Genomic DNA, 20,025 nt, shown 5'->3' on the forward strand with positions numbered 1-20,025 from the left:
CTTTAAGAGTTCTAAACAAATGTCTGTCCTCCTCCTGAAAATCTTATGTATGCAAACACGCGTTGCAACTTCTTATCTTGTGCCCGTTTTTTTTTTATTTTGACAGCGAATGCGCACCTGCGGACCACTTATGTGCAGCCCTGGTTATTTCGCTTGTCGTATTGCAGCCACAGAAATTCTTTTGTCCATGAAACCATAAAGCTGCACTTTCTTTTTGCCTTATAGTCTGATTTGTCATAACTTTTTCGTTTTGTGGTAAGCTTTTCTTTGGCTGTCACTTCTTCACCCTGACCTGTCTTATTTGGCTCAGCAGAACTAAAATATTGTGGCGAGCTCAGACAAGGAGGAGACGGAGGTATCGTTTGGTCTTGCTTCCCGTGAGCTAGCCAGGGAGCACAGCCGTTTATTGACATCTGCAGAAGGACACTGTCGCTAGCTAACTGCTCAGCGCGGCAACAGCACAGCAACAGCAACAACAACAACACCACCACACAGGCCGCCCTCTGACCCCGGAAGGACACACCGTCGCAGCGAGAGGGCATCACCCGTCACTATGGCAACATAAATAAAACATAACTGTACAAACAGAACCCCGAACAGCCCTGACCCGCTACATAGCCCCCACCTAAGGGGTCAGTCGTCCCCGACGACCCCATTACCCCACACAAAGTCCTGCAAATGTCCAGGTGCCTTCTTTTGGCGCACCGGATGGTCACGACCGGCGGGGGAAAAGTCACTGGGGTCAGAACATGGGGTGCCACCATCATCCCACTTCTGACACCAATGTGGCGAGCTCAGACAAGGAGGAGACGGAGGTGTCGTTTGGTCTTGCTTCCCGTGAGCTAGCCAGGGAGCACAGCCGTTTATTGACATCTGCAGAAGAACACTGTCGCTAGCTAACTGCTCAGCATGGCAACAGCACAGCAACAACAACAACAACAACACCACACAGGGCGCCCTCTGACCCCGGAAGGACACACCGTAGCAGCGAGAGGGCGTCACCCGTCACTATGGCAACATAAACAAAACATAACTGTACAAACAGAACCCCGAACAGCCCTGACCCGCTACAATATATATCCTGCTGCTTTTACACACGCACTCACATAACGCTCAGCGATTCTCTGCTCTATCAACCTCTCACATGTTTAAGCTGCGGGAGATTTCACTTGTCATGTTTGCGTAGTAAGCTAACGATTGATAAGACGATGTCAGAGGAATTGGTGCGCAAATTATCATCACTCACCAATCAGTGCTATCGCTCTCTATACACAGTTCACGTGATTGCAAAGTGAAAGCAAAAGACAAGGGCAAATTCAAACGCGATTTCAATATGTCACATATTGACAGTGGCTCACCGATGCCAATGACATAATTACCCAGCTACATTTCCGAAAGAATGCAAAAGCATTGACATATATTTTTCCTTCCTATGATAGCCCGACAGGCAGGGCAGAGATAGATTTTGGTAGCCCGACTGGAAAAATCGCTAGCCCCTGGACGTTGGGCAGGCGATTTTGCGAGCCCTGTATCTGATTAAGGAATCACTCATCTTTGGAAAAGAGAGTTTATTACAGAGAAATGGCTCTTTCCAAAATAAAAGCTATACTATACGCTTCTTCTGGGCTATATTCTCAGCAGCATATTAAACATATCAGGTCCCGTAAGGAGAATCATGTGCTAACGGCTGTCTAAATGACTCGGGTAAAGTTTGTAGCATGCGTGTTTGTTGTTTTTGTCTGCTTCCACTTGTCTTTGCACTAGGATGATGTCAGCGTAAATGTGCAGTCATATTCGTTGTGTTCCCACTAGTGCTTTCAGGTTAATCTCGTTGAAATGACGTTAACGCCACAACACGGCAAATCTCCGTTAACGAGCTACCGCCGATCGCCCGTGCATGGGGCTAGACGGCCAACACGTTAACGAGCTAACTGCGCTAACACACTAGCTCCCACCCATGTAATTGAGCATTGCGTGGAACATCCAACATACTGTTTTACTTTAGTCCATGACGCGCTTACCTTCAGGGTCATACATCACATGAAAACCAAAATAGTTCCAAACGCCAGATCTGAATGAGGGTGGGGGAGGTTCAATTTGCCATGTTGCAAGGAGAGCTTAACTTCTGTCTCGCTAGCTTGCCTGCTCAGTGAATCTGCGTTCGACTACTCCGCCTAGGCTGCACTGTCGAGCGCAGATCCACTGAGCGCTCAACACAGACAGCATCATCAGAAGGAAAGTTGATAAAATAAATTAAAAATGTATTTGGTATTGTTCATACATATGCGTACTGAACCGAAAGCACTGTATCGAACGGTTCAATATCGATAAGAGTATCGTTGCACCCCTACTAATTACAACATTCCTGTCAGGTTAGCAAGAACATTTCTGATCTGATCCTCTGTTTTCCCCCTTTTAAAAAAAAAATGTAAACAGCAGACATCTTTCTTTAAGTGATGCTCCCATTTTTCCAATCTTGTGGCCAAAAAAAAAAAAAAAGACAAACAGGAAATAAGTAAGCTGTCAAACATTGTTAATAGCAAAAACAAGAATTTCACTTTCTTTTAGTTTAACATTTATTTTTAAGTTCAGAGGAATATTGTTATTGGATGAACAAGAAAAGTCAGCTAAATATGTTGATTTAGTAAAGTCAAAGATTGAGAAACTTAAAAAGTTTCTCATGTTACTTTGATATTTTGACTTTTCTCAGCTTAAATTATAGTGATGTCACAGTGGCTATGTCCTTCTGTGTCCATTTATACACGCATGAGGTTTTATAAGTTGTATAAGTTCCTACGATGCTGTTGCTGAATGTAACTTATGTAAGTGTTAAGACTGAGACAGAAAAATGTTTTTAAAAGTAAATTCAAAATTACTGAAAAATATTTCACTTGTTCCAAACCCATTGCTGTTTATGGTTACTGTGGTTTCCATGTCCGTCTCTCACCTGGCTGAAAGTGCTGCGTATCCCTCTATGTCTGTCTCCAAGGTAGATATACACAGCACCTCTGTTATCATCCTCAAGCGGAGCTCCGACAGCAACGTCTCGGAGTTCATCTCCATTCAGGTCTGCGAGGCTGGATATGGTGGTGCCAAATCTACCCATGGATGGTCCCATCACAATCAGTTCACTTTTCAGTTGCAGCTATGAGAAAAGAGGAGATTAGTTCATTGAGTTTGATCATGAAAGCATTGAATGTCACACTGTAATATCACAAAGTGGTGGCTCACCTCATCAGTCAGAGTGTAGATGTAGATCTGACCTTCTTTCTTCTCCTGAAGCTGGTAAAACGTTGGCGCTCCCACCAGCAGGAAATCAGTGTCACCGTCTGAGTTAATATCCACCGAACACAGCTCGGCGCCGAAGTAGGAACCGATCTGACAAGTTAGTTATATCATTAGTTCAGTGTTGTTTTAATTATAGATTTATATCATTTAGGGATATAGAAAAATGTGCCTCAAAAATCATCAATGCAGGGAAAATGCTTCATGTACAGAAAACACAATATTACTGCCAGAAAATATGATTTCACAAAACAAAATAAACATGCTGACAAAAACAAGAATCCCTAAAAACAGTTACAGAAACCGACATGTATGCCTGCAAAGTAAGTTTAATGCTTTACGGTGCTTTGAACAAGTTTTATTTTTGAACTGTTTTTATTAAATCAAACAAGGTGCCAGTGTAAAGAAGTTCTTTGGTTTCCTCTGTGTAGCCACAGAGTTTATTTGCCTTTGCACAAGTCTGGAAAGTTGCAAACATTGAACGCTATCATCATTTTAGACTCAGACTACTAGTGATGCATTTCATATTTCTTTCACTCCCATCTTTTCAATCCCTGTACGACATCATTACTGCAACTTGGTGACTTCTGTCTTCTCTCTCCTTTAAATTGTGTTTTGTCATGTTTGACATTTGTGGTTTATCTCCATGCTCTTATTTTCTGTCTTATTTTATCTCAACCAGTCTGCTAGATGTCTGTTCCTGTTACTAGAGTTCAATCAAGTGTTTGATCATGCTGATCGTCTGCTTGTTGTGGTTCTCTAATATTTCACTGTCTTTACTTTATAATATAGAGCACCTTTCTATAATTGTTAATGTGAATCACTGATCTACACATAGAAGTGATTTAAAATAGAAATAACAGTAGATTTGATCAAGAAAATTTGCATTTATTTCAAGGCAACACTACAATCAGGTATCAACAATGACATGGTGACACACAATGACTTCCAAAAACAAACTGAGCCATATGAAGAGTAAAATTACCATATAAGTAACCGACCTGGTCTCCAGTTATTCTTTGTGCTGTGGTCCAGTTGTTGCTGTTTTGTTTGAAAAGTACAACCTGTCCTGTGTGCTGAAACCGGGGTGCACCCGTGAAATACAAAGAAACCCCACCTCTCTCTCCAACAGAGACAGAATATCCTGCAAGAGGCAAATATAACACACAACATGTTTTTATTTGAAAAACTAATGTGTGTATTTGTTGTACTTGGAAGATATTAAAACTGATTTAGACTGGAACCTTCCAAAGTTCATTTGTTCAAGTGTTGAGCCAAATAACGAAATCTTATTTTTAAAAAAGAAACATCAGATAATGTGTAAATAAAGTTTACCCATGTAGGAGTCCATCTCCATTTCTTGATCCTCAATTGTTTCTGTTTTATCTCGACGTTCTTGGAGAGAACCACGCCAGCTGTTTGTTCCCACTGAACCCAGAATCAGTGTATCCTATAAACAGGAATGTGCAGGTGTAATGAAACAGGAATCCCAGGTATGGTTAGAAAAGGAAGCGGAAGATCAACTGTGTCATCTGACCTGCTGCAGCTGGACTCATTTTCCAGTTAGTCAGCAGCAGAAAAGTTTTAAGGATGCTGAAGTGCTAAATTTAGCATGGATAAAGTCCTTCACTCAAACTCCGTATATTGATATGAAGAAATATAATGCAATTTGGCCCTTCACTGTACATTTATGTCTGCACTTGTGTCTGGCCAGAAAGAGAGTACCAATTCGCTTATTTGGTAGGTCAATGAAAGGCTTAAGTTAGTTAAGTGTGAGAAAAAATGTGCATTCATGTTTGCAGTTTTGTCTTGTTATACAATATTTGAAATTTAAAAAACAAACAAACAAAACACTACATTTTGGGAAATATTTGTGGGTGTTTTCTTGTTTGTACTACTGAACACTAAAAGTGGCCCTCACATGAGATGACAGTGCAGGCAGTGACCCACAGCTCATTTAAGTTTGAGACCCCTGCTTTAGTCTGATTTCCAGATGATTCTTTAGGGTGCTCAGATAGATTTTGCTCACCTTGTTGAAAACAGCGCTGAATCCACTCTGAGACATTTCATCAGTCAGGTTTCTTGCTTGAGCCCCTTTGGAACCTAAATATGGACCATCAGGGAGTACACGTTACAGCTGCACATGTGGAAGATGAGATGACATGAATTCTTGATTCTTGATTGAAAGAAATTAGACCCCACCTTCCATAACAAAGACATCTTTCTGAAAATTCTCCAGTACTCCTGTGAGTCCATCATAATTCTCAATTTTGAAGGCATTTTTGTCTTTTGGTTCTGAAGCGATGGCCCTAAATTTATCCAGCTTTGCATCCTTGATCTGAAACCAGAACACAGCTTTAAAACATGAAGGAGTTCCAAGTCTGACATCAGCATAAGAAAAAAACACAATATTAGAATAAAAATTGGAATTTACTTGTTCTGACCCACAACAATAAACTCATATTCATCACATATATTAAAAAGAGCATTGATTGTTATACAGAAGTGAACAGAAGAAACCAAACGTGACAAAAAAGGAGACATGATATATGGCATTACCCCAATAACAAGACGAATTATATTTTTCTCATCATATTTTTTAATTATCCCTTTTCTGTCTGTATCAGAGGGATCTAAGTCTGTGATTAGAATCAGAGCTTTAGTTGCATCAGGAGAGGCGCCTGCAGCTTTGTTGTCAAAGATTTCATCACTGAAACAAAAGTAAAAACAGCTTTTGTAACACAATAAACCAAGCTGTGAACATGAACACATTAACAGTAAATCAACAAACTTAAGATGCAAATAATGTCACAGTTGTGTTGAGCCTTTCTTCTTTTATTATAACTGAACTTACAGAACAAATTCGATGGCTCTGTGTGTGTTGGTGAGACCTTTTAAATGATTTTCTTTCATGAGTTTATCAAGAGCACGTCCGGCTTTATAGTCATTGAAGTCAAACACTTTGTGGACTCTTGTGGCAAACTGAACTGCTGCAAACTGAAAAACCAACATAAATTATTTAGATACGACACTAAACGGTAAATATATCTTAACAAATAAAAGCTGTGAATGCTTAAATGTTGCAGTAGTGAACTGACCTTGATCGACATGTTCTTCAGGCTGTCCATTATCTCCACAATAACATCTTTATTTCTGTTGAATTCATTTTGAGTCAAACTCGCTGATCCATCAAACAGAAAGACGAGGTCCACTGTCTTTTTGGTGCATTCTGGAAAAATAAAACATATTTAATCATAACTCTTCCAGGCAGTTACAGGTCAAAATTACCATTTGTATTAAATATTGTTGAAAAAAACAGTAGCAGAATAACTTAACTACTTTTTGAAGAAAACAACGTAATGGACCTTTTCCAGTCTGGTTTGAGCAAATTGCATTCCACTGAAACCACTTTACTTACAGTGGGGCAAAAAAGTATTTAGTCAGCCACCGATTGTGCAAGTTCCCCCACCTAAAATGATGACAGAGGTCAGTAATTTGCACCAGAGGTACACTTCAACTGTGAGAGACAGAATGTGAAAGAAAAATCCATGAATCCACATGGTAGGATTTGTAAAGAATTTATTCGTAAATCAGGGTGGAAAATAAGTATTTGGTCAATAACAAAAATACAACTCAATACTTTGTAACATAACCTTTATTGGCAATAACAGAGGTCAAACGTTTACTATAGGTCTTTACCAGGTTTGCACACACAGTAGCTGGTATTTTGGCCCATTCCTCCATGCAGATCTTCTCGAGAGCAGTGATGTTTTGGGGCTGTCGCCGAGCAACACGGACTTTCAACTCCCGCCACAGATTTTCTATGGGGTTGAGGTCTGGAGACTGGCTAGGCCACTCCAGGACTTTCAAATGCTTCTTACGGAGCCACTCCTTTGTTGCCCGGGCGGTGTGTTTTGGATCATTGTCGTGTTGAAGACCCAGCCTCGTTTCATCTTCAAAGTTCTCACTGATGGAAGGAGGTTTTGGCTCAAAATCTCACGATACATGGCCCCATTCATTCTGTCCTTAACACGGATCAGTCGTCCTGTCCCCTTGGCAGAAAAACAGCCCCATAGCATGATGTTTCCACCCCCATGCTTCACAGTAGGTATGGTGTTCTTGGGATGCAACTCAGTATTCTTCTTCCTCCAAACACGACGAGTTGAGTTTATACCAAAAAGTTCTACTTTGGTTTCATCTGACCACATGACATTCTCCCAATCCTCTGCTGTATCATCCATGTGCTCTCTGGCAAACTTCAGACGGGCCTGGACATGCACTGGCTTCATCAGCGGAACACGTCTGGCACTGCGGGATTTGATTCCCTGCCGTTGTAGTGTGTTACTGATGGTGACCTTTGTTACTTTGGTCCCAGCTCTCTGCAGGTCATTCACCAGGTCCCCCCGTGTGGTTCTGGGATCTTTGCTCACCGTTCTCATGATCATTTTGTCCCCACGGGATGAGATCTTGCGTGGAGCCCCAGATCGTGGGAGATTATCAGTGGTCTTGTATGTCTTCCATTTTCTGATGATTGCTCCCACAGTTGATTTTTTCACACCAAGCTGCTTGCCTATTGTAGATTCACTCTTCCCAGTCTGGTGCAGGTCTACAATACTTTTCCTGGTGTCCTTCGAAAGCTCTTTGGTCTTGGCCATGGCGGAGTTTGGAGTCTGACTGTTTGAGGCTGTGGACAGGTGTCTTTTATACAGATGATGAGTTCAAACAGGTGCCATTCATACAGGTAACGAGTGGGGGACAGAAAAGCTTCTTACAGAAGACGTTACAGGTCTGTGAGAGCCAGAGATTTTCCTTGTTTGAGGTGACCAAATACTTATTTTCCACCCTAATTTACGAATAAATTCTTTACAAATCCTACCATGTGGATTCATGGATTTTTTTTTCACATTCTGTCTCTCACAGTTGAAGTGTACCTCTGGTGCAAATTACTGACCTCTGTCATCATTTTAAGTGGGGGAACTTGCACAATCGGTGGCTGACTAAATACTTTTTTGCCCCACTGTAACATGCCTAGTGACATTTTGATCACAGCAGACTTTGGAAAGTAAACAATTCTGGTTCTACTGGATCTCACCTCTGCTTTAATACCATTGATCATGATAAATAGGCTTAAGGGCTTGTTTAGGATTACTGGTGTTGTTTTGAAATGGTTCATGTTGCATCTATGTGAAAGATCTTTTACTGTCTGTATGTATCAAATTTTGTCTGAAACATCAGTTCTGCCCTGTGGGGTCCCTCAATGATTTGTTTCGGGTTTGATTCTCTTTTTGCTTTATATAATCCCTCTAGGCCAAATTATCAGACGTTGCAGTAATAGTTCTTATCACCTCTGTGCAGATGACATTCAGTTATATTGTTCTTTCAAAGCTTCTAAGTTTTATAAATGGTCTTGTTTAAATAATTGTCTGTCAGAAATCAAACAATGGTTAATGGCAACTTCCTCCAGTTAAATATAGACAAAATCAAAATAATAATAATATTAATACATTTTTATTTAAGAAAGTGCCTTTAAAAAACACTCGAGGACACTGTACACAAGCTATAACAACAACAAACGTAACAATTTACAAAATAATAAGGATAAAATGTTGAGCAAATATTTAAAATAAATTAAAGTAGCAGGATGGAAAGATTTATGTGGAATAGGCTAATGTGAATAGCTGAGTTTTGCGTCTGAACTTAAAAAGAGGGAGGGAAGTGATGTTTCTTATCTCAGGTGGAAGGAGTTCCAAAGACGGGGGGCAGAGCAACAGAAAGCCCTGCGCCCCATGGTGGCTAGCCGGGGGGAAGGGATGGAAAGAGAAAGAGAAGAGGAGGATCTGAGACACCGAGAAGGGATGGTGATTTGAACCAGGTCAGAGAGGTATGAAGGCGAGAGATGATGTATAGCCTTGAATATGTACAAAATTATATTGAAATTGATGTGGTATTTAACCAGAAGCCAGTGAAGCTACTGCAGAGCAGGGGTGATGTGGTGCATAGAAGGGGTCCTGGTGATAATACGAGCAGTAGAGTTCTGGACCCGTTGAAGCTTATGGATAGATTTGTGACTAAGACCAAAAAGAAGAGAGTTGCAGTAATCGATCCGGGAAGTGACCAGGCTATAAACAAGAATGGCAGTGGCATGTGGGGAGAGAAAAGGATTATTCTACTTTCATCTCTCTTCAGATTACTGTAACGCTCTGATTACTTGTTTCAGCGAATCATCATTGGATCGCCTTCAGACTGTACAGAATGTACAACATGATGAAACTCCCCAGTATATCTCTGAGCTTTGAGCACCTCTTCCTTCTTCCCGAACTCTTAAGTCTTCAGGTCAGAGGTTACTGTTGGTCCCACATACTAGGTTCAAAGCATGTGGACTTTTCAGGCAGCGGCACAAAGGTTATATTTATATTTCTGGTTTTATTGTGAAGCACTTTGTCATTTTATCTGTAAAAAGGGCTATATAAATACATTTTACTTACTTACTTTTACTAAAATAAACATGGAGGAACACTTTACCTTGATACGCAGGTTTGAAAGAGGAGATTTTCTGGAGTTGATCAGAGAGCTCATAACAAATACTGTTCAGATAGGAGTTCTCATTGCATTCATGCACCAAACTTGGACTGCAAACCTAAATCAGAGCATAAAAGTTAAATAAAGCTCTGCATATTAATTTGTTTTGCTCACAGTGATGAGGAGAGAGAGTGATTTACTCACAGTGAATCTGGAGCCGGAGGAATCAGCAGCGATCGACAAGCCAAGATGTTTGACTGCTGTTGTGTTTGACTGCAGGTCCTCTGCAACTGAAGCATTTTATTATAAAATACACAAACTTTTACAGTAATGTATTTAGTTGTAAGTTGTAAATTGTGTAATATTCTGTTGATACCAGTAGGTTTGAACCACTTGTTTTGGTGAGGTTGGTAAATTCCTCCAGATCCATTTAGCCTGAGAGGTGCAGTGACGACTATCCTGTGGAAAATGATGACACTAATTAGTTAATGAAGTTTATGCATAAGTTCTATGGGGAGGGTCTGTAATCATCTGCCTGCTTTCCTAGGTCTTCAGCTCCTAGTCTATTCTCTACATTGCTTACATTTTCCCACGCTGTCAAATTCATCCATCCATCCATCCATCCATTCGCTTCTCCTTTTCAGGGTCGCGGGGGGCGCTGGAGCCTATCCCAGCTGTCATAGGGCGAGAGGCAGGGTACATCCTGGACAGTTCGCCAGTCTGTCGCAGGGCCAACACACAAGTGACAGACAACCATTCACACTCACATTCATTCACACCTAGTGGCAATTTGGATTATCCAATTAACCTATCCCCACAAGCTGCATGTCTTTGGACGGTGGGAGGAAGCCGGAGTACCCGGAGGGAACCCACGCAAACACGGGGAGAACATGCAAACTCCACACAGAAAGACCCCGGCCTGATGGTGGAATTGAACTCAGGACCTTCTTGCTGTGCGGCAACAGTGCTAACCACCGTGCCGTGTCAAATTCATACCAACCTCATTATTCTAGTCCAGTCATTTTCTTGCCTGCCTTCTGTGAGCCAATCACTCTCCACTCTGACTGCTTTAAGTTTCAGTACTCATTCACTTGTTTGTAAAACCTGTCTCACCCCCATCCAAGCCTCTGCATCTTCAACACCACCACCAGTGTCTAAACTCCAGGGGGTCCTCTCCTATCCCCTATCACTGCTGGAATTCTGTTCTGCTATGATGGGTCATCAGTGTTTAAGTGCTAAACAGCTAAAGAACCAGTCCATTTACCATCTCTCCTCCCCCTTTATTTAGATATTCAGGCTTTGAAGAATAGATGGTTCATTAAATATGAAAGTTTTTAGGATATATTTGTACTCCTTTATATTAATATCCAAACTTACAATAGGAAGAAAACTGAAAAAGGAGATGAGATTAACTTGACATTAAGCGGGGGAACAAAACAGACAAACAAACACAGAGAGAAGATTGGAGGAACAGAGTCAGAACACCAAAGGTGATTACACACTTTGTAAAAGGATCAGAATGGTTTAAATTCATCCGAAATATATTTTTTCTTTAATAAGGAAAGCATCACACTGCACACTCCAACATGTGATACCAGTCACAGTAAATAACTAGCTACTCACTCACTGCGCCTCGTGCCTGCTTATGCCTGCTCATTACAGTATTAAAGGACATTTGACTTCAGTTCCTTGAAATTACTGTTAAATGTGGTTCCCTTCATCCATGCAGTATTTCAAATTAGTCAAAAACAATTAGTTTCATGCACTTAAAAAGGAAGAAATGTTACAGAAACTTAAATATTTATTTTAAAAAATAGATTTTTACTAAATTATTACTAAATTTTCTACTAAATCTATGTAATTACGTTGAACGTTGGGTTTGAAGTGCAGCAGAAGAGTTTTAATTAGTGCTTTCAACAGTGTTAGATCACTCACAGGATACAGTATTATACGATGTCTTGAGTCAAACTTACCCTTTGTTATTACTAGACTTGTTCAAGTACTGTAGCACTCGGTATCCAAAGAAATCACCTGGTTCACCCAGAAAGACTTCAGGATTTCTTGTGTCAATATTAAAAGCCAAACAGGCAGGGATGGTTGAAGCTGAGAAAGTGAAAAGCATGAAATTGATACTAACTAAGACTTTAATACCCTAAATGAAACCTGCATCACCAATAAACAAAAAGCACAGCTTATACGGGAAATGGTTTTTGCACTGCTGCAGATGGGAAAGGTGTGCCTGAATCATTTGGGGGCAGTGAGTCGGGTAAGACTGATCACTTTGCATCAGTCAGTCTCTTCCTATTTCAGTATCATTCTGGGGCCTGAAGAAGAGGCAGTACAAAGAGCACATGGTGGAACGGGGTGAGAAGCTAGTGTGAAAAAAGGAATATGAAAAGAGCACGCCCAGAACTGGACTTGATAACAGGGCAGGTCCACTGAATATGATGTACAAAGGTGTAAAAAAATGTTAGCTCCCTTCCTGATTTCGTTTTTTTTGCATGTTTGTCACACTTTCAGATCATCAAACAAATTTAAATATTAGACAAAGATAACACAGGTAAAAACAAAATGCATATTCTAAATGATTGTATTTATGGAGTGAGAAATAATCTAACCCTATATGGCTATGTGCGAAATATAAATTTTTGCCAGAAAACATCTTTTTGATCCCCAAGACTTTCGGGAAAATACTCTGTGGACTGGAGAGACAAAAGTTGACTTTTTGGAAGCTGTGTGTCCCATTATATCTGGCATAAAACTAACTCAGCAACCCTCTGATATGGCTGAATTACAATACTGCAAAGATGAGTGGGCCAAAATTCTTCCACAGAGCTGTAAAGGACTCAATGTCAAACATATAAAATTAGGAAATCAGGAAGGGGGCAAAGCCTTTTCCACAACACTGTATATGTGAGCTGAGATAATGTGTTTGTGAGAGCTGAATGAACTGTTGGTATTCTGTGCTTGGAGGGAATCCATGAGTGAGCCTTGTCACACTCATTATCTATGAACACGTTTTTCTATATATGGTGTTTCTCACACACCGTTTACTTGGGTGGGCTTTCCTGATACATTTCCAGTGACCGATATATTTTACTGTTCAATCGAGATAACAACACAGTCAATAAACTACTGGAAACCCCTGCGCTCTGACTGGGTAGCTGACAACAACTGCAGAAGCTACAGGACCAGGCAGAGCGCCAGACCCAGGCCCTGGAAAATCTGTTTGCTGGGTTCTCTCGAGCTGCGCTGTCGCTCCCCCCAGGCAACTCATTGTTTTCTGAGTGATCAAATAAATATTTCCTCCACTGTATGTGAGCTCTGTGTACTTCATCAGTTAAAAAACCATTCCCTCCATAGTAAAACAATTCCCTCTCTGGTTAGGAGGAGGCCACTTTTTGTTAACTATAATAACACATGTGCAGGAACACATAACACATTCAGGAATTCCAGCTCCTGAATGTGATTACGTATAGTTAGCTAGCTTATCCTAGAGGATCAGAGGAACATTGGATATATTTATTACTCTTTACACATTTGAAATGAGAGAGTGTCTAAAAATAATACAATAAATTTCGATCTATAACACAGATACTCATACAATCTGCTCTTTTAACGTAACACAAACAATTCCACAAAGGTTTAAGGGAAGATTTCATCAGTTTCAGAGGCGTCCTTTTTGCCACATTACTGTATGGTCTTTACCTTATAATATAATGATTGTTGTTTTAATTTAGTACTATGTAAATAGAACTGAATTGGCTTTGTTTCTAAAAGTGGGAGCATGTGGAAGAAATCACTTGCCTGTTTTTGAAGTGCATACACAAAGTCCATATTCAGAAAAACTCCCACAACTCTTTCCCCAGACAAACAAAGGATCTCTGTCTATTTCAAATGGAGGAAACCTGTTTCAAATCTTACCAACAGCCACTGTACAGATGAGCCAGACTATGTGGTCCTTCATCGTCCTGTGTTGCTCTAGTCCGATCTCTTAGTCTGAAATAGGATTAAGACACAAGCCAGCATTTTAGTGAGCACCAAACAGGATGCCCGGTTCAAGAACTTGGAGGAAACACAAACAATGGGAGGGTCACTGAAGGAAATTGCCTTCCCGGGTTTCCTCCGTGGCGTGAGCGATAAGCAGAGTTTTGTCCTTTCCTTCTAAGATTCCTAATTATTTAAAGTAACACTCAGGTATGCCGTTCAGCTGGGTTAGTTACAGCGCCGGGAGCAGCTTGGGAGAACAAGGAAACACAGACTGCTTCAGGTTGCCTTCCCAAATCAACTCAAAGGTTTATTTGATACACAGCAGTTTATATAGATGAAAAAAAAAGGTTCGTGTGTCAGCTTTCCCAGTTCAAACCGGTACAGACCAAATAAGGAAACGTCTTCCTGCCTTGTGAGCAAAGAAGTATCCTGTGTGTAGTTTATCAGTTCAGCTATAATTTATGATCATCCCAGCAAAATACACTCCTAGACATAAAATACAATTCAATTCAATTCAATTTTCAATTCAATTTTATTTATATAGCGCCAAATCACAACAAAAGTCGCCTCAAGGCGCTTCATAGATACAGAGAAAAACCCAACAATCATATGACCCCCTATGAGCAAGCACTTTGGCGACAGTGGGAAGGAAAAACTCCCTTTTAACAGGAAGAAACCTCCGGCAGAACCAGGCTCAGGGAGGGGCGGCCATCTGCTGCGACCGGTTGGGGTGAGAGAAGGAAGACAGGATAAAGACATGCTGTGGAAGAGAGACAGAGGTTAATAACAGATATGATTCAATGCAGAGAGGTCTATTAATACATAGTGAGTGAGAAAGGTGACTGGAAAGGAAAAACTCAATGCATCATGGGAATCCCCCGGCAGCCTACATCTATTGCAGCATAACAAAGGGAGGATTCAGGGTCACCTGGTCCAGCCCTAACTATATGCTTTAGAAAAAAGGAAAGTTTTAAGCCTAATCTTAAAAGTAGAGATAGTGTCTGTCTACAGAGTTATACAGAGTTCTTTCATTAGTGAATTCTGAAACAAACCACCTAGCCTTTAACGAGCCTTTTCCAGGAGATAAAGAAAAAGGGAGGATGGGAGTAAGGAAGTGGTCTCATCTCTGTGGTGTTTTCGACCTTGGGGTACCAGCCTGTGAGTCTTACACATCAATTCTTGGGTCAGAGAGAAAAATAACTAAAACAAAGGGGCCTTATTGAATGACAGAGTTTTCCTGCATAATGTCACTATAAAACAATATCCAGTAAATGCTACCATGGTACTAAAATACCTAACAGTCACACCTCTCATTTATCTGGACACAGGGCCGTGCAGAGATCTTTGAAGGGGCGGGTTCTCAAAGTAAAATCGGCATTTGGTCATATTTGAAATATTAATCGAATATAATCTGTTTTTAATGTATTTTCTTTAAACTACAGTGATTTTATAGCGTAATTATAATAATCCATAATTACGTGGCTATGCATATTAGATAGTTTTCAGTGAAAAATAAGCACCCCAGAAAGGCAGGGGAAAGCCCTGTAACTTACTTTAAAACTAAATATGTCCCTAAAACGGTGGACAGAGCTACAGACCCATGACAGCCTTGCTCGGTTAGCTAGCGGCTAATGACCAGCACTACTTGTGGGGTTATAAAAGGACAGTTGTTGTGTGTCGCAAACACAGCACGCTCATGTGTTTCAATTCGTCAGTTGCCACAAGACAACTTGCCAACGTGTACATAATAAGCTAATACTCCCGTGTGCTGAAGACTGAAGTGTACGTTGTACACCCTGCTTACTGTTTTTTGCGGCATCAGTCTGGTTTAGTGATGGGTCGTTCGCGAACGAAATGGCTCTTAGAGCCGGCTCTTTGACGTGAACGACGAGAGCCGGCTCCTTATCGCGAGCCGTGACGGCTCATGGGGTTTTTTTTTTTTTTCTTTCTCTCACCCTCTCTCTCTCTCGCACTTTTTTTCCGCTTCACTCTGCACGCGAGCCTTGTGCTTTACGCTGGGCAGAGGGGGGAGGGGCGGTAGTTACACTCAGTAGCACAGGAACAGAGCCAGAGGGAGAGAGAGAGAAAGAGAGCCAGGGACAACAACTTCACATTAGAAAGGTATAGTAATCATCCACAACTATTTTCGGTTGCAGATGATAAAGGATTCAGAAAGTGCGGATTCATGCAGGCCCATATGACAGAGAATGTGCATGTTCTTTTTGTTTTCATATTATAATTTATATTTAATTGTGTTTTGCAGTGTTTTGTGTTGTTTTCACTTTAAATTTGTAAAAGGAAACAGCTGAAAATTTAAATAGTTAAAAGTTGAAATGTGAATAGTGTCATGGTCTCCGTGCCTGCCCGGTCGGCCCCACAAGGCTACAATTGCTGTTGCTGTTTTCTCCCTCTCTGCCTGGGCGGAGCTCACTGTGGGCTCCCGCCCTTGGCCCACACACACACCTGACAACACTCACCCATCATCACCGGGAGCACTATTTGAGGCTGGAACACAGATCCTCTCGTCGCTGGATGATTGTACCCCTAACGTTAGTGTTCTCACAGCTCTTGTGCTTCATATCCGTGACTTGTGATTAGTTGGTGACCTGCTTTCTCGTCTGCTTCAGATCTCCCCCCCCCCCCCCCCCCCCCCGGACCTGCAACCTCCCTGCTGCGGGAAAGTGTGTGAGTGTGAGCGAAGAAGACGTGAGCGAGTTACCCTGTGATTTCCCCCGGAGTTTTGGATCCCTTCACTGTATATATATTGCACTGCACTGTAAATAAACCACACCTTGGAGATACCTTACCGCTCTGCGTTGAATCCCTGTACCAGATCGTGACAAATAGTTGATTTTTGTATTATATGATTTATTTATTACATTTTATGTGGCGTGAATAAATAAAAATATATTTACAGTGGTCCCTAGAGACAAAGCACATACAAACTTCAAATCACGTACGAACTCTGAAGCATGTACAAACTCCAAAACACGTAAAAACACGTACAAACTCCGAAGCATGTAAAAACTCAGAAGCACATAAAAACTCAAAACACTTACAAAAGACAACAGAAGTGCTCCAGGATGCTGGGCGCAGTGTTGAGCTTTTGTTATCTTGTGGCTACACAATCCAGCAAGTACCAATGACCGGATTTGGTGTGTGATAGTAACAGGTAGATGAACTTTTTTTTAAATTATTTAAATATATTTGAGTGCCTGTGTATAAATACACAAACAATACACACATGCTTTCAATTGTGTAATTTAAGTGATCTAGTAGCTCTGCTTTGGAAGTTCAGTTCATGCTAGAAATGTGTTTTGGAGTTTGTACGTGTTTTGTCTCTAGGGGCCACCGCATATATTTATATATAAACATATATAAATAAAACCACTTTTTTACGTTAGTAATTCCTTTTGTGCATAATTTTATATTATTGTGAATAATAAATTAATTAAAGCAACAAAACAACCTGAAGAGCCGGTTCGGAGCCGAAAGAGCCGGCTCTTTTTAGTGAGTCGAGCCGAAAGAGCCGGCTCTCTAAAAAGAGCCGGAAATCCCATCACTAGTCTGGTTTCCCAGTTCATTTGTGTTTCTCTTACAGCTCCGCACAGTCCAGGAGGAAAACAATGCGCGTGCTCTTTGCGTGCTCGTTCCCGGCTCCTCTGTTGTCAATGGCGAGGATTGGTTAATGGTCATCATGTGACTGATGCGCGCCCGTTCCTTTTATTTACCAAAATTGTGATTAATAGCTAAATGTTATTGCTGAGGGGCACAGGCAGGACTCCACACGCACACACACATTAGAAAAAAGGCTGCACTTGAGTCCTGTCAGTCCGTTTCAGAGGTGTTGTTTTGACTAAAGGCTTAACTTAAAACATGTGCAGTTCAAAAGGTGAGCTTGTACTTGTTGGAGTTCATCCTCATTGGTTACTGCTTCTGACAAACATGACGTTTGTACACAGAAAACGACTTAATGTGACTTTTTCTCTTTCTGCATATACACAGATCTGCCAGGAGGGAGCACTAAAAGATCTTTTTACACTGCACATGACTTCAGCCCACACAAATATTGCCCTTTTTGTGCATTTAAGTCCAAAATAATATTGTTAAAGTTGCTTTTACAAGTTTGTTTATTCAAAGTGAATAAAGCACAGTCTATGTGGGCAGTTTTGTTTTTCTCAGCATTAAGATCTCTCTATCTCTATCTCTCACTCTCTCTCTCTCTATATATATATTCACTCCTGTGAAATAAGCTGTAAAAGCCAGTAGTACAAATATTTTATTATATTTGTTCATCCAGTTGAAAATGTCACTGAGATCTAAAATTACCTTTTAAAGACCGAAGTAAACAAAAAGGCAGCCGACTTTGTAACTGTTAAACTCACAGACTCAGATGGGGCTAATTTACATCAGAGTGAACACAACATCAAGATTATATGTGAACTTACATGTAAGCTTTCTTTCTTTTCTCTCCCTCTGAAATAAGCAGCTGAACCTTTAGCTAGCAACACACCGTGTGACAAACTACACACAAACAGGTTGTGTGTTCACAGATGTTTGTTGAGATGATAGAAATGTATTTGAAAATACCTGACAATAAAAAAACATTGCTCTTTTTGTGCTCAACTTTTGTTTGGGCTTATTTTCAAAACACAAGAAGTAGAAAGTACCAATATTTGTTTAAAAATGTAGGGAGTAAAAAATGCTAGAAAAATAACTACTCAAGTAAAGTACAGATACCTGAAAGTTCTTAAATACATTAACAAAGTATCGATACTTTGTTACTTCCCACCTCTGGGTATAATATAAGTGACAGTTTAAGTGCTATAACTACATGTGCAGAAGGCAGGATAACCTGCGCAACTCGTGCTCCCATTCAGACAACATCTTTTTTCAAGGAAGGACTTTCATATTTCAGCAGAACAATGAAAAATCCCATGATGCATCTATTACAACAGCGTGGCTTCAATCCACACCATTCATCAACTGGGGGGGACCTGACCCAGCTACCATAATGTGGGAGTTGGGGTACAGATCACCAGTCTGTCGCGGGAGTAACACAGACAAACAACCATTTGTGCTCACATTCACAACTACAGGCATATTAGAATCACCAGTTAACCTAATCCTGCTAACTAGCTACTAGCTACAGAGCAGGTCACCTACTAACCGGAAGTTGGTGGTTCGTTCCTAGTCTGCTCCAATCTGCATGCTAAATATCCTTTGGCAATATACTAACTCCATCAGAGTATGAATGTTAGTTAGTTAGATAGCACTACAAACTTAGAAAAGTGCTTGTGTGAATGGGTGTGATTGGGTGAATGAACGAGTTGTGTAAAGCGCTTTGAGTGCTCAGAGTAGAAAAGCGCTATATAAGAACCAGTCCATTTACCATTTCCTTGTCTTTGGACTGTGAGAAGAAGCCACACTACCTGGACAGAACCCATGCAGACACAATGAGAACATGCAAACTGCGCATAGACAGGCCTCAGCCAGATGGTGTCACTCACAAGCTGGCAACACTCGGCCTACACCCAACCCTATCCACCCACCACAGGACTTTATGACTGGCAGGCAGCATTAGTACTAACACTGGCGTTCCACAGGGTTGCGTCCTCAGTCCCATCCTCTACACCCTGTACACCCACGACTGTGTTGCATCCAATAGGGATAACACCATACTAAAGTTCGCGGACGATACTGCAGTGATCGGTTGCATCACTGGAGGGGACGAAGCTGCTTACAGGAGAGAGGTGGCCGGTCTGGTGTCATGGTGTGAGGAGAACAATCTCACCCTCAACACTGATAAGACAAAATAGATGATTGTGGACATGAGGAAGAAGAAGAGGCCTCACCAGCTGCTGTTCACCCTGGGGCTTGAAGTGGAGAGGGTGAGCAGCTTTAGGTACCTGGCCGTCTACATGTCTGAGGACCTCACCTGCACACTGAACACCACACAGCTGGTCAAGAAGGCTCAGCAGCAGCTGTATTTCCTGAGGAGGCTGGGGAAATTTGGGGTGTTGGCCAAGATCCTCAGCAGTTTCTACAGCTGGATTGTGGAGAGCACCCTGACCAGCTGCATCACTGCATGGTATGGCAGCACTACTGTTATGGACCACAAATGCCTGCAGAGAGTGATAACAAACGCTGTGAGGATCACCAAGACCCCGCTGCCCTCTCTGCAGAACATCTGCCATCGCAGAGTCCATAGGAGAGCTGCCTCCATCCTCA

At 41.3% G+C, this 20,025-nt stretch overlaps 1 protein-coding gene across 2 annotated transcripts in view; it reads right to left on the reverse strand.

Annotated features, from left to right (window-relative positions):
- LOC309708074 (integrin alpha-M-like) overlaps positions 1-14,289 on the reverse strand; it is a 28,790-nt gene extending 14,501 nt beyond the window's left edge. The window contains exons 1-14 of one of the 2 annotated variants that reach the window (XM_082535817.1): positions 13,729-14,289; positions 11,778-11,907; positions 10,181-10,263; positions 10,009-10,088; positions 9,808-9,922; positions 6,384-6,514; positions 6,140-6,282; positions 5,845-5,995; positions 5,488-5,623; positions 5,315-5,388; positions 4,621-4,735; positions 4,287-4,429; positions 3,232-3,378; positions 2,948-3,145 (exon numbers count right to left, since the gene is read on the reverse strand). In XM_082535817.1, the coding sequence (XP_082391943.1) occupies positions 2,948-3,145; positions 3,232-3,378; positions 4,287-4,429; positions 4,621-4,735; positions 5,315-5,388; positions 5,488-5,623; positions 5,845-5,995; positions 6,140-6,282; positions 6,384-6,514; positions 9,808-9,922; positions 10,009-10,088; positions 10,181-10,263; positions 11,778-11,907; positions 13,729-13,771 (1,689 nt within the window). In that variant the 5' untranslated portion in view covers positions 13,772-14,289. Of the gene's footprint in view, positions 1-2,947; positions 3,146-3,231; positions 3,379-4,286; positions 4,430-4,620; positions 4,736-5,314; positions 5,389-5,487; positions 5,624-5,844; positions 5,996-6,139; positions 6,283-6,383; positions 6,515-9,807; positions 9,923-10,008; positions 10,095-10,180; positions 10,264-11,777; positions 11,908-13,728 lie in introns of both variants that reach the window. The other variant, XM_082535816.1, reaches the window with a different exon arrangement.
- Between the last annotated feature and the right edge of the window lie 5,736 nt (positions 14,290-20,025).

The sequence above is a fragment of the Aulonocara stuartgranti genome (genome assembly GCF_965226115.1).
Source record: "Aulonocara stuartgranti genome assembly, chromosome: 6".
Classification (NCBI taxonomy): Eukaryota; Metazoa; Chordata; class Actinopteri; order Cichliformes; family Cichlidae; genus Aulonocara; species Aulonocara stuartgranti.